At 39.0% G+C, this 14648-nt stretch overlaps 1 protein-coding gene across 4 annotated transcripts in view; it reads right to left on the bottom strand.

Annotated features, from left to right (window-relative positions):
- Window positions 1-14648, bottom strand: part of SLC4A8 (solute carrier family 4 member 8) — an 829308-nt gene that overhangs the window by 20532 nt on the left and 794128 nt on the right. For all 4 annotated transcript variants that reach the window (XM_049783361.1, XM_049783360.1, XM_049783363.1 and 1 more), the window contains 3 exons: window positions 13248-13353; window positions 12549-12710; window positions 9919-10032 (listed from right to left, as the gene is read on the bottom strand). In XM_049783361.1, the coding sequence (XP_049639318.1) occupies window positions 9919-10032; window positions 12549-12710; window positions 13248-13353 (382 nt within the window). The remainder of the gene's footprint in view (window positions 1-9918; window positions 10033-12548; window positions 12711-13247; window positions 13354-14648) is intronic.

Raw genomic sequence — 14648 nt, 5'->3', positions numbered from 1 at the left:
CCTAATCTAACTTCTATATGTTTATATGTGGGCAGGAGCACACAGAGATAGGAATCCTCCTTAAGGGACAAACCTAAACTACAAACAACCCATACCTATACCACCCTATTTAAACCCTCCCATATACTATCCCCTCTCCCTTCCCCAGAAATCCAGCTATCCCTTCACCCTTCAAACCCACCCTCTATATCCCCACCACATTATAACTCTCCACCCTCTGTTCTTAATCCATTAGGCATCAAGACTGACCTCCTACCCCAACGAACCAGTACCCACTACACAAGTGAAGAGACATCCACCCAAATTCTCACCTCGTTCCCGGCAAGAAAAATACAACCAACATCCCGACTGACCCATGCAGTGTGGCCCTCCTAATCACCTCTCCCTAATGTGGACTGTGGCTTGATACCGGAACTAGCTCCAAAGGACCCCCACTGCAAGAAATCTACCCAAGACCTCCCTGCCTGGACCCCACACTTCACAAGGAAATCTCAAAAGACAATGGGGAAGCCTGTACTTTCATCATAAATATAGACCTATATAATACTACCTCTTATCCTGTTTCTCCCCAAATGTAATCTCCTGTATCACTTTCTCCCTTTTTCTTTGTTTTTCTTTTTCTTTTTTCTTTTCTTTTTTATCCTTCGTTTTTTATTTGTTTTTTGTTTTTGTTTTTTTGTTTTGTTTTAGTTTTCGTTATTTGATTTGATTTGTTTTTGTTTCTTTTGGGTCACTCCTGGTGTTACTCGGAGGGTGCTCCTGGCTCTATGCTCAGAGATCACCCCTGGTGGCATGGGGGACCATATGGGATGCCGGGATTTGAGCCACCATTCTTCTGCAGGAAGGACAGATGCCTTGTCTCCATGCTATCTCTCCCAGCCCCACTTTACTCTTTTAATTACGTCTTTTATTTAATCTTTTTTTTTTAAAGATTAGATATGTTTGAGCATATATATTCCAGTTTTTGTCGGGTGTCTGTTTTCTTCTCTCTCCACCCCCAAATCCACCAGTAATATAATGTAGCACCACTTCTTCCTGCAAAGACATATTAAACAAAGGGGAAATTTTATGTGTAAAAACTAGCTCTTATCTACTAGGGATAAGAACTCATACTTGTTTACAACACAGGGACATCTCCTACCCTGAACGTATGTCATGTGGAAACAACTTAGACTCTAGGGAACTAGACACTGACCATCCAGCCTTGACTCCTGGACCCCAGGCTTAGAAACAACAGAGTTCTCCACAACAGCTCCAAGGAGCCCAATCCCCTCCAGGGCATTCATAATGCTGCTCTGACGCCAACATGTGCTAGTGCTAAATTAACAACGAGGAAATGGGAACAACTTAATCTAAGAGCAAGTTGTCCTTCCACATCAGCCAACGGTAAGACAAAATCAGAAAACATGTCACCCTTTGATCTGTGCAGAAGCCACGATTGCTATATACAGATGACTGGTTGTTACAACCAGGACTGGACAGTACACATCCAGGGACTAACAACAGCAGCAACAAAAAGCTCTAGCCTAGCTTTTGGTCTATGATGTGTTCAACAAACTAGGGCTCCAATGCCAGAGGTCTGACTGAGACAACCACAACTGAACGGGTCTTCTAGAAACATAACGAAAGACTTTATCCCAGGCTCCATCCTAGGAGCAACATAATGACCAAGACCACCAACTACAGAAGATGGATTAAAACGACACTGAAGAAGCACAACTGTTAGAACCACAAAGAAAGACTTCATCATAAGCTCCATTCCTAGAGCTGCACAGTCACCAAGATCTCTAGATACAGATGTCTGATTTTACCATCCATGACGAAGCAGAAGTCTTCCATACACCACGAAAACACCGAGGGGAGAGTAAATGATCATGCAAGAGTCTATAGTTAATCCCTTGACAGTACACTTCAGGGCAGGGAGAAACTCTATATCTCCTAGGCCAAGGGAATTCCCTCTATAATATTCCCAATAGTTACTGTGCCTATGTAGGGGGAAAAAGAAAAAAAAAGCATAAAACAATCATTTTTCCACATATTTATTTATCGATTGATTGATTTTTTTTGACATCTTTATATTAGTGTAGAGATTGAAGTTGATGTCTCCAATATTATTTTATTTTATCTTTCTCTTTCTTTTTGCACTACGGCATGAGTTGATTTCAGAACCAAGACTGTTGTGTGGTGCCTATCTTTATTGCTGTGGTGCTCACTGGATATTTAATTTGATATTTCTTTCTGTATTGTGGTGGTGTTTCAATTGCCTTTTTCACATTCTCTCTCAAACTGAGGTTGAAATTCTCTGGAAGGACTCTGCCTATTTTCAGCATATTTGATCTTTTTTTTTCTTCTTATTTTGTACCCCAATCTATTGCTTTTCTTTCCTTCAAACAAAGCCACATAACTCGATTTATCTAGCTCCGCTCCTTAAATAGAGGGGAAAACAGGGGAGGGTACCAGGACCAAACAGATATATGATCACTAATAGTGAGCTGGACAAAGAGGGGACCACCTACTCTAGCAGTTCGGGGGGTGATGGTGGGGTATATGGGTTGCAGAAGGGGAACTGTGATGGGGGAGGACAAATTTGGTGATGGGTATTCCCCTGAATTCAATGTTGATATATACCTAAAATACTACTGTGAAAGATATGTAAGCCATTATGATCAAAATAAAAATAAAAATTAAAAAAAGAATACTCTTTGGACATCACAAGATTTTCAGGACTGTGCCAAGGTATGCCTGAGCCCATCACAATACTTACAATGGCAGATGTGGTTCAGTGATAAGGCAAAAGCTAAGCTGCATAATCTGGGAAAATCAGGCAGTAGGTTGTCTGGGTTAAGAATAACCTTAAATATGCTTATGGAGAAAAGATAATACGAAAAATCAAGGAAGCAGGCAACACTATCCCACACAATCCTGGCTTATGTTAGAGAAATAGCTTTAGGTGTGTGGGAGAAAATAGATGCAGACTCTGAATTTGAAGGCAGTTTTAGAAAAATTTATCAGGAGGTTACAGAACAATTTGCCCAATTTATCAGCAGGCCATGTGAAGCAGTACAGAGGCAGGTAAAGGGAAAAAAGGTCCAAGACCATTTAATCAAACAGTTGGCATTCGAGAATGTAAATGAGGATTGCCAGTCTATATTGAGACTAATAAGAGAAAGGGAAGATCTGATGGTATTCCTCAAGACATGCCAGAATGTTGGTTCCATTTCCAACCATGCACAAGTAAATTCCCTTGAAGCTTATTTGGTCCAGACACAAGCTAGGAGACCAGGATATCAATGAAGAGAATTTAGAGTCCTTCCTAACCATGCATTCTCAAGACCACCTACCTGGACCTTGCCCTAAATGTGTTAGAGGCAATCATTGGGCAAGAGATTTGCAGATCTGATTAGCAACTGAGAAAGACTGAGGGGACCTGTCAGCTTTGCGTGTTTCTCTTCTCTTCTGTCTCCTGAAGCTCTTCTGAGAGGGCCAGGAAGGGCCCTGCAAAAACTGTCTCTAGAGGTGCCCAGGCTGAAAGGCCAAGAAAGACTGAGTGAATGAAAACTGCTACCAAAGGTGCCCAGCAGAAAGGTGACTTCTTTGTCTGTGAATGTGGGAGGACTCTGGCCCTGCTGTGAGATTAGCAACTGGAAGAGACTGAGGGGACCAGTAGGCTTTGCAAATTTCTCTTCTGTACTGTCGTCTCCTGAAGCTCTCCTGAGAGGGTCAGGAAGGGCCCAGAAAAAACTGTCTCCTAGTGGTTCAAGAGTACGGCTGTGAAGCATGTTCTTTCAAACTAATGAGCCCCACCATAACACACAGGAAAAAATCAGACTATAAGCGTGACAATGGGGAAACCTCACAAGTAAAAATCCTGCACAGAGAATGAAGATGATAGCTTTGATAACCCAAAAATACCAACCATCTGATTAATCTCTAAGATAAGGAATTTAGAATAGAAATATGGAGAATCCTTATGGAAATCAAAAAAAAAACATAGCTTTAGCTGGACAAAACACAAAGACAGAAATCAGAAAAGTCCAAACTGAAATAACAGATCTGAAAAACACGGTAGCTGTACTGAAAACCTCAATGAAAAGCAGGGTAACAACAGGGTAACAGCAGCCGAGTAAAGATCAGTAAACAGAAAGATGAAATGCAGAACAACTCCATAGAGCAGAGGAGATTGAAAAAGAACCTTAAGGCAAACAATCAAACAATGGAAAAAAGTACTCAGGAATGTGAACAGATGAAAATAGAAGTCTTTGATAAACTCAACACAAACAACATAAGGATCATTGGAGTCCCAGAGACCCAGGAAGGAGATACCCAGGAATAATCAACTGTCAAAGACATCATCACAGAGAAACTCCCAGAGCAAAAGACTGCATGCAATCAAATCCTGCATGCCCAAAGAGTATCAGCTAAAAGAAACCCGAATAAAAAACACCCCAAGACACATCCTAGTCATAATGACGAATCCCACAGATAGAGATAGAATACTGAAAGCAGAAAGATCAAAAAGGAAAATTGCATTCAAAGGAGCATCCTTAAGACTTATAGCAGACATATCACAAGAAACACTCAAGGCCAGAAGAAAGTGGTGGGATACTGTGACAAGATTGAATGAAATGGATGCTTCACTTAGAATACTGCACTTAGCCCGACTCATGCTCAGATTTGAAGGTAGCATACATAGCTTCACAGATAAGCAACAGCTCAGAAACAAACAGATCCAAAACCTGCCTTAAAGGAAAAACTGAAAGGTCTACTTTAAGACAAGACAGATCAACAGACACACCAAACTTATACACAAAGATGACATTAAATCCCATCACAATCATCTCCCTCAATGTCAATGAACTAAATAGACCAATTAAAGACACAAAGTGGCTTAATGGATCAAAAAGATGAATCCAACTTTCTGCTGCCTACAAGAAACACACCTGAGTAATCAGAACGAACATAGACTCAAAATCAAAGGGTGGAAGAAAATCATCCAAGCAAACAATATCCTTAAAAAAGCTGGGTGGCCATATTAACATCAGACAACACAAACTTTAGACTCAGAAAAGTTGTAAGGGACAAAGATGGACACGTCATACTAATAAAGAGATATATACAACAGAAAAAATATCGTGCTACTAAATATATATGCACCCAATGAGAGGCCAGCAAAATATCTAATGTAATTATTGTCAAATTTGAAAGAAGACATCAATAATAGCACAACATCAACATGACTCTGTCAACACTTGATAGGTCAACCAGACTGAAATCCAACAAAAATATACTAACCCTGAAAAGAGAAATGAAAGAAAGAGGCCTAGTAGATATATAAATATATAAATATAGGACACTCCATCCCCAGAAACCTGGATACACATTCTGCTCCAATGTACATGGGCCATTCTCCAGGATAGACCACATGCTGGCACATTAAACATACCTCCATAAAATCAAGAGAATAGAAATTTTGCAGGCTACCTCCGCTGACCACAAGGCTCTGAAATTAGATGAGAATACAAAGGACACAGAAGAAAAACTTTAACAACTGGACATTAAACAGTCTACTACTGAACAACTGTTGTGTGAAATAATTAAGGATGGGGCTGGATGGCGGTGGATTTCTTTCCGTGCCATTCCAGTCCACGTGGCTTTGCAACCTCCATGCAGTCGGCGAGTCCCAGGCCCAGGTGAAATCACTCACTCACAGTCAGGCATCAGGAAGCATCATCTTTATTCAAGCCCTAGCCACCACGTGTGGCTTCACATGTGTTTTCTTGGGTCCAGGATTCAGGTTAAAAAATTTCTAGCTTTGCAAGCACACATCAGGAAGAAAGAAGGGACATACCTGAATAGCTTAACAATACAACTTGTAAAATTAGAACATAATCAACTAAAGGAACCAAAAATAGGGAGACAGAAGGAAGTAACAAAGTTTAGGGCAGAAATCAATGAAGTGGAAACCCAAAAAACAATCCGAAAGATCAATGAAAGCAGAAGTTTGTTCTTTGGAAAAATAAGATAGACCACTGGCAAAGCTCACAAAGAGAGAGAGAGAAACTTGAAAACCATATTAGAAACAAAAAGGGGAAGATCACTACAGATATTGCAGAGATTCAAGGGTAATCAGAGACTACTTTGAGAAACTCTATGCCACTAAACATGAGAACCTGGAAGAAATGGATAAATTCTTGGACTCTTATAACCTTCCACATTTGAGTAAGGAGGCTGTAGCATATTAAAACAACCCCATCACTATTGAGGAAATTAAAATGGTAATCAAATGTCTGCCCAAAACCAAAAGCCTAGGCCCAGATGGATTCACTAATGAATTCTTTCAAAACTTTCAAGAGGAACTACTACCAATCCTGGCCAGGCTCTTTCATGAAATTGAAAAAACAAGAACACTTCTAAACAGCTTTTATGAAGCCAACATCACCTAGATACCAAAACCAAACAGAGATGCTGCCAAAAAAGACAATTACAGACCAATATCCCCGATGAACACAAATGCAAAGATCGTCAACAAAATCCTGGCAAATAGGATCCAATGCCTCATCAAGAAGATCATTCACTACAATCAAGTAGGTTTCATCTGAGGAATGTAAGGATGGTTTAACATTCGTAAATCTATTGACATAATACACAACATCAATAACAAGAAAAATAAAAACCATACGATTATATGAATAGACGTAGAAAAAACATTTGATAAGGTCCAGCAAAATGGGAATGAAAGAAACCTTTCTCAATATAGGTAAGGCCATCTATCACAAGCCAATGGCAAATATCCTCAATGGAGAAAAGCTAAAAGCCTTTCCTCTAAATTCTGGTACAAGACAAGACTGTCCTCTCTCACCACTCCTATTCAACATAGTTCTGGAATTACTTGCTATAGCGATTAGGCAAGAAAAAGATATCAAGGGCATCCAGATAGGAAAGGAAGACATCAAGCTCTCACTGTTTGCAGATGACATGATCCTATACTTAGAAAACCTTAAAGACTCTACCAAAAAGCTTCTAAAGCAATAGATTCATATAGCAATGTGGCAGGCTACACAGAAATCAATGGCCTTTTTATACACCAATAATGAGGGAAGAAATGGACATTAAGAAAACAACCCCATTCACATTAGTGTCACACAAACTCAAATGTCTTGGAGTCAATTTGACTAAAGATCTGAAGGACCTATACAAAGAAAACTATAAAAACCTGCTCCATGAAATAAGAGAGGACATGCGGAAATAGAAACACATACCCTGCTCATATTGGCAGAATTAACATCATTAAAATGGCAATACTCCCCAAAGCATTATACAGATTTAATGTGATCCCTCTAAAGATACCCATGATGGGGGCTGAAGAGATAGCATGGAGGTATGGCATTTCCCTTTCATGCAGAAGGTTGGTGGTTCAAATCCCAGCATTCCATATGGTCCCCTGCGGCTGTCAGGAGTGATTTCTGAGCATAGAGCCAGAAGTAACCCCTTGAGTGCTGCCGAGTGTGACCCAAAATCAAAAAAAAAAAAAAAAAAAAGGTACTATGACATTCTTCAAAGAAGTGGATCAAACACTTCTGAAACTCATTTGGAACAATAAACATCCCTGAATAGCTAAAACAATACTTAGGAAAAGAAATATGGGAGGTATTACTTTCCCCAACTTCAAACTGTGTTAAAAAGCAATAGTTATCAAAACAGCATAGTTTTGGAATAAAGACAGACCCTCAGATCAGTGGAATAGGCTTGAGTACTTAGAGAATGCTGTCCAGATGGCCAGACATACAGTCACTTAATTTTTGATAAAGGAACAAGAAATCCGAAGTGGAGCAAGGAAAGCCTCTTCAACAAGAGGCTGGCTAGCCACTTGCAAAAAAGCGAACTCAGATCCCCAGCTAACACCATTGTATGAAGGTAAAATCCAAATGGATTAAAGATCTTGATATCATATCTGAAACCATAAGGTATATAGAACAATACATAGGTAAAGCACTCCATGACATTGAGACTACAGGCATCTTTAAGGAGAAAACAGCACTCTCCAAACAAACAAGGAAGCAGAGATAAACAGATGGGAATATATTAAGGTGAGAAGCTTCTGTATCTCAAAGGAAATAGTGCCCAGGATACAAGAGCCACCCACTGAGAGGGAAAAACTATCACCCAAAACCCATCAGATAAGGGGCTAATATCCACAATATACAAGGCACTGATGGAATTTTATAAGAAAAAAACATCTAATCCCATCAAAAATGGGGAGAAGACATGAACAGATATTTTGTCAAAGAAGAAATACAAATGGCCAAAAGACACATGAAAAAATGTTCCACATCAGGGAGATGAAAATCAAAACAACCATGAGGTACCATCTCATGCCACAGAGATTGGTGCACATCACAAATAATGAGAACAAGCAGTGCTGATGGGGATGTGGAGAGAAAGGAACTCTTATTCACTGCTGGTGGAAATGCTGTCTAGTCCAACCTTTACAGAAAGTAATATGGGAATTCTTCCAAAAACTGGAAATTGAGCTCCATATGATCCAACTATACCACTTCTAGGGATATACCTCAGGAACACAAAAATACAATACAAAAATCTTTTCCTCATACCTATATTTATTGCAGCACTATTTACAATAGCCAGACTCTGGAAACAACCAAGATGCCCCTCAACAGATGAATGGCTAAAGAAACTGTGGTACATATACACAATGGAATATTATGCTGCCGTCAGGAGAGATGAAGTCATGATGTATATGGATGTACATGGAATCTATTACGCTGAATGAAATAAGCCAGAGGGAGAGAGATAGATGCAGAATAGTCTCACTCATCTATTGGCTTAAAAAAATCAATCTTTTAAAAAAGACATTTTTGCAATAATTCTCAGAGACAAAAGAGAGGAGGGCTGGAAGGTCCAGCTCACGACATGAAGCTCACCACAAAGAGTGATGAGTGACATTGAGAACTATCATAACAATGTGAATGAATGAGGGAAGTAGAAAACCTATCTAGAGCACAGAGTGGGGTTGGGTGGGAAGGAGGAAGATTTGAACATTGGTGATGGAATGTTGCACTGGTGAAGGGGGGTGTTCTTTTTACATGACTGAAACACAACTACAATCATATTTGTAATCAAGGTGTTTAAATAAAGATATTAATAAAAAATACTTGCAAAAAAAAAAGAAAAGAGATTTGCAGATCTGCATGGAATGTAAACAGAGGACAGCTCCAGACCTCTCAAACCTGGAGCAGATGTTTTCACTATGGTAAATTCAGACATTATAGGACAGAATGCAGGGGCCTTCCTCTACTCACCCTCTGAAGACTGCCACCTGGAACACGACCACAATGTAATGGTCAGAATCACTGGGCAAGGGACTTCCCTGCTAATGCTCAACAAATATTGGGCAACTGGGGTCCTACCCCAGGCCCCACAAAATCTGAGGCCCCAAGTTATGCAGACCTACAACCTGTATGTTCACAATAGCATTACTGCTGGAAGTGCTGCCCTAAACATACCTGGCCTGAATAACATAACTGTGACTCCAGCACAGTGCCCATAGAAATCACATTCAGGCATTAAGGGACCGATACTGCCAGGCACTAAGTAGCTCTGCTGCTAGGTAGAAGTATCTTAACAATGAAAGGTATATATATAAAATAACAGCAAAATAAAAATATTGAGTGGAATAAATGATAATACTTTTCATTCATTAAACAACCTGTTTTCTGTTCTCTTTTCTAACATGAACTCAATCTCAAAGAGTTCTCTTTTCTGAAAACTAAGGCAAGAAAACAATATTCTGATTAAGAAGACTATATAGCTCTTGATAAGGACTTGGAAAGGCTTTTGAAATGAACTCAGTGAGATTCTCTAGATCCATATAAGAGTACCAAGTATTTTGCTGCTTACCTTAAATACACTGGGAACTTGAAGCTTTGGTGATGGGACTCCAATCAAAAAATCAATAATCACCATTGTGAAGATGGTGAGGAAAACTGCAAAATCACTCACCATGGAGCGTACCTATCATAAGAAAGGATTGAAAATTTGTTTTGGAATGTCAAATATAATAGAAAAGAATGTAGTACTGTAAAGTTTTACAATTCTCTAAAGGATATTTTTTGTAGTTGAATTTATATATGCATATTTAAATAATAGGAATATACTGATATGCCTAAATTAATGCCCAGAAAGTGTTCATCTCATACAGGAGCAAGAATCATCTGACAATCTCCAATATAATCTACTTTAAGCTCTAAAGAGCTCCCTTTAAAACATTTAGACTCAGGTTTATTCAACCTCCATTTATGCCAAGATCCTTTGTAGCAGGATCATCTTCTTCCCCTCCATATTCAGCATCAAATCCACCTGAATGCAAGTCCTGTTGGCTTTACCTTGAGAAAAGGCTTTGGAATAGGCACTTCTCTCCAACTCCATTGCCTCTATCTAAATTTAATTCACTCTCATCCTTCTCTGGGTAACTACAGCAGCCTCAGAGTTTTATTTCTCCCCTTCTTAACACTATCTAATCATAGAAAAACGTAAGTTGGATTATGTCACTCCTCTACCAAAACCCCTAAAATGGCTCCTCATTTCACTGAGCTAAAAACCTAGGGCCAGAAAGATAATACATGGCAAGACCCAGGATCTATCTCCAGCATCCCATCCCCAGAACACTGCCAGGAGTGATCCTCGAATGCAGAGCCAGGAGTAAGCCAGATATGACTCAAAATATTTTTTTAATTTAACTAAAATTTAAAAAAAATTTAACCCCTTCCAGGTCTATTGGCTCCCCAACACTGGCATCACTGCATTTTCAACCTTACCTCCCAATTTCTCCTACTTGCTCATTCTGTTCTGGTCACATATATTTCTTTGTTCCTCAAATATGCCAGAGGCATTCCCACCTTAGGGTTTGTACTTTCTCATCCTTCTACCCCAAATCCTTCCTCCATGTAAATTCTTAGGCAAATTCTCCCTCACTTTTTTTTACATTCACTCAAATATCACCTTCTCTGTGCAATCTTCTCTGACCATACTACATAAAATATGTTATTACCCTTTACCTCCATTTCCTGTACTCCTTTTTGCCTTTTCTCTATAGTACCACCATTTTGTTCCCTGAAGAGTGTCCCAATCATACTTTATAGTAGCTTTAATGGAATGAAATACCATTCAAATGATAAATGCCTATACTGAAAAGTCTGAACTTTTGACAGAAATAAAACAAAATAAATCCAGGTAACTTTCATGTTTTTGTTTTTGGGCCACACCCAGTGATGCTCAGTGATTAATCCTGGCTATGCGCTCGGAAATCGCTCCTGGCTCAGTGGACCATCTGGGACACTGGGGATCGTAGCTAGGTCCGTTCTGGGCAGCCATGTGCAAGACAAATGCCCTTCTGCTGTGCTATCACTCTGGCCCTTAGTAACTTTCTATTTCTTAACTTAGTTTTCCTCTGAAATAAAAATTTCTAGATCCTATTTTTGGTTTTATTAAATTTCCCTTAAATCTTGGATAAGTTATTTAAGCATATAGCTGCCCCCACTATGATGCCATTCTTCTGGGTCAACATCCTAGAGACCAATGTATCTCTCTCCTCTGAAATCCGAGATTGGTATGCAAGCCTTTACTACTGTCTCATATTAACCTATTTTATGTGCTTCTTTTTACCGCTTCATGTAAGAAAATTTGTCTTAAACATCTTTTGCATTCCTCACAGTACTTAACCCAGGCCTGAGCGAGCAGACTAGGTATAACTACCACTTGTTACTTATTCATTCAGACCAGAAACAACTCCTCTAGTTACTATGAATGTTCAATAAAGTAATGTGTGCATGGACAGAAAATACGGAAACAGCTAAATCTGTACTAATTTTACACATCTTGCTTTAGAAATGTGCCTAGTTGAAACCTTACTAACAAAAACAAATTAAAAAAAAGAAAACCCAAACATTTCTTACTGACTTGAGATTATTTTTCAAAGTAATAAAAAAAAAGTCTTTATTTGGTTTCTAATTGTTCTCTAGGCTTTCTATACTTGGTTTCTGCCCTGTCCAAACTAGACACAAAACAGACACCATCTGTATCAGAAAGAGGTTGCTAAGACTTGTTACGTAAACCAAGTCATGATATTCTGGCTGCTGCAGTTAATGTGACTAGTGATTTCAGAAGCTATTTCAAGAATAGTACCATAGGACTTTTGTTTCCCATCTCTCCAAAATGATCATCCCAATTTTTACTATATTCAGTATGCATCTCCATCAATTATAGGCTACATGCTCCAGCATTCTGGAGATGAAACTTAGTAGCCTTTAGAGAATACTACAATGATCTTAAACTCTGACACCTTTAAGTTAAAAAACTTTGCAATATTTACGTTTCAGTAAATGCTAATTCCTAATTTATGAATAAAGCAGTCAGATACTAGAAGGAAACAATGTCAATGTGGCATTCTGAGGCAAACATCATGGAGATTAAGAACAAACTCCTAATATTAGAATTCTAACACAAAAGAAATTTACGTGCATGCTACCTACTCTGGTTGGGAAATAGCGGCTTGTCTTAAATGTCTTTAAGGTACTGGAGAGTATAAAGGTAGTGAAGAAGAGAATGCAGGACCAAAAGAGCACATCAGGAGTATAAGGCCCATGATGACCACATGCTGATCCCAGGAATTCTCCATGCATCTCCTGGCATTCCTGGAGAAATAAACATTCTGGTTGATAAAAGACAAGCATGAGAGAATACACATCTTCTTTGGTTGATATCACCACTCACAGCACCATAACAGGCATTCATTTGCTTCTGCCTACTATGGAACTCTCAGTTGCAAGGCCTTTTCTTTCCAGGTAGTATGACTTCTTAAGATCCTAAGACACTGCAAAATGAAACCAGAAACATTCCTAGCAAACACCAGATTCTGGAAGAATTTATATTGCTCTTCTTACAGAGGATTTCCAAACATGAATGTTCTTCATGACCCACAAAACCTGGATCTGCTCCCCTGTCCTACATATGCTAGTCCTTCTTACATTTCCACATACTCAAAAAATCAGTCCCACTGATAAAATACATATACTGAGTTTCCTTTCCCTTTATGAACAAGAGAACTTTGAAGGAAAAATAAAAGCAGTAAGTTATTTTTTTAACTTTATTTTATAAATATCAACATTTGCTAAAGGGACTATCTTACTTTTGACATAGAAAATGCCAGGGTATTGGCAGCCCAGACTTACACTAACAGTCAGGTTAGCCCAGTGAACTTCCGTTGTAATGATTTTGTGGTCCTTCCAATACTGCAGGGTGTGGTTGTTTGGATTTTCTGGGAGAGTACATCTGCAGCTGAGAGGGAAAAAAATTCCTGAGGAAAGCAGTTAAGTATTCAATTTGATATTTTTAGGCTGAGTGGGCTGAAGATAGCCAGTACCTCACTTTACTTTTGCCCACTTAAGAATATGAGGCTTGTTCTGTTGATTGAGACCCATCTATTGGCCCAATGATATCCAAGTTTTTTAACCAGTTACTACTAAAGATTGATTCAGATAAGAATATGGATATGGTACTAAACTATTTACAACCAAATCTGAAATCTGATTTGGTTATCCAAAATAAGCTCTGGGGCTATCTTGCCTAATTTCTCTTTACTCTGACAAGCTATGAAATCCAACTTATGTAAAAAAAGGAACAGACAACTCAATTGGATCTCAATATCTCCCTCCTAAGTCGGTATATTCTGTACCAATTCTCTTATCATACTATTGCTCTAAAATTTGGTGGTTGTTTTTTTATTTGTTTGTTTTTGGGGGTCACACCCGGCTGCGCTCAGGGGTTCCTCCTGGCTCTACGCTCAGAAATCGCTCCTGGCAGGCTCGGGGGAGCGTATGGGATGCCAAGATTCAAACCGCTGTCCTTCTGCATGCAAGGCAAATGCCCTACCTCCATGCTATCTCTCCAGCCCCTGGTGGTTGTTTTTGACTTGTGATTGAAGCACTTCCTGACATTACATTCTTTCCAAATTTTTAAAAAGAAAGATGTAGGGACCAGAGAGATAGCATGGAAGTAAGGTGTTTGCCTTTCATGCAGAAAGACGGTGGTTCGAATCCTGGCATTCCATATGGTCCCCCATGCCTGCCAAGGGTGATTTCTGAGCATAGAGCCAGGAGTAACCCCTGAGCGCTGCCGGGTGTGACCCAAAAAAAAACCAAAAGAAAAAAAAGAAAAACAAAAAAGAAAGATGTAGTTTATAAAATGTACAATAGAATGTTTCACAGCTATAAAAATGAATTTATGCCTAGTTGACAATAAGAACAGAACTGAAAAAGATTGTAGTAAGTGAAATATAAAGGAGCAAAGCAAAGAAATTGATAAGAATCTATCTAAAACGATAGCCTTACAGAACTGAGGCTACCAAAAGGGAGAAAAGGAATAAAGGGTAAAAGAGGTCCCAAGACTGTGGTTATGGGTTACTAGCACTTTGGTGGTAGGCATGGTTTGGTAGAATACATTTGAAGAACTGTGAGCCTTTTTATAGTACTGTAAACAAAATTTTGCAAACCAGCATAAGAAAAATCTAAAAAAGAAAGATTTCTAAGAAAAGTACCAAAGCAAAGGTGATAAGTTATTAATCAACGAATATG

The sequence above is a fragment of the Suncus etruscus genome, chromosome 11 (genome assembly GCF_024139225.1).
Source record: "Suncus etruscus isolate mSunEtr1 chromosome 11, mSunEtr1.pri.cur, whole genome shotgun sequence".
Classification (NCBI taxonomy): Eukaryota; Metazoa; Chordata; class Mammalia; order Eulipotyphla; family Soricidae; genus Suncus; species Suncus etruscus.
This window is presented reverse-complemented; position numbering and strand designations above follow the sequence as displayed.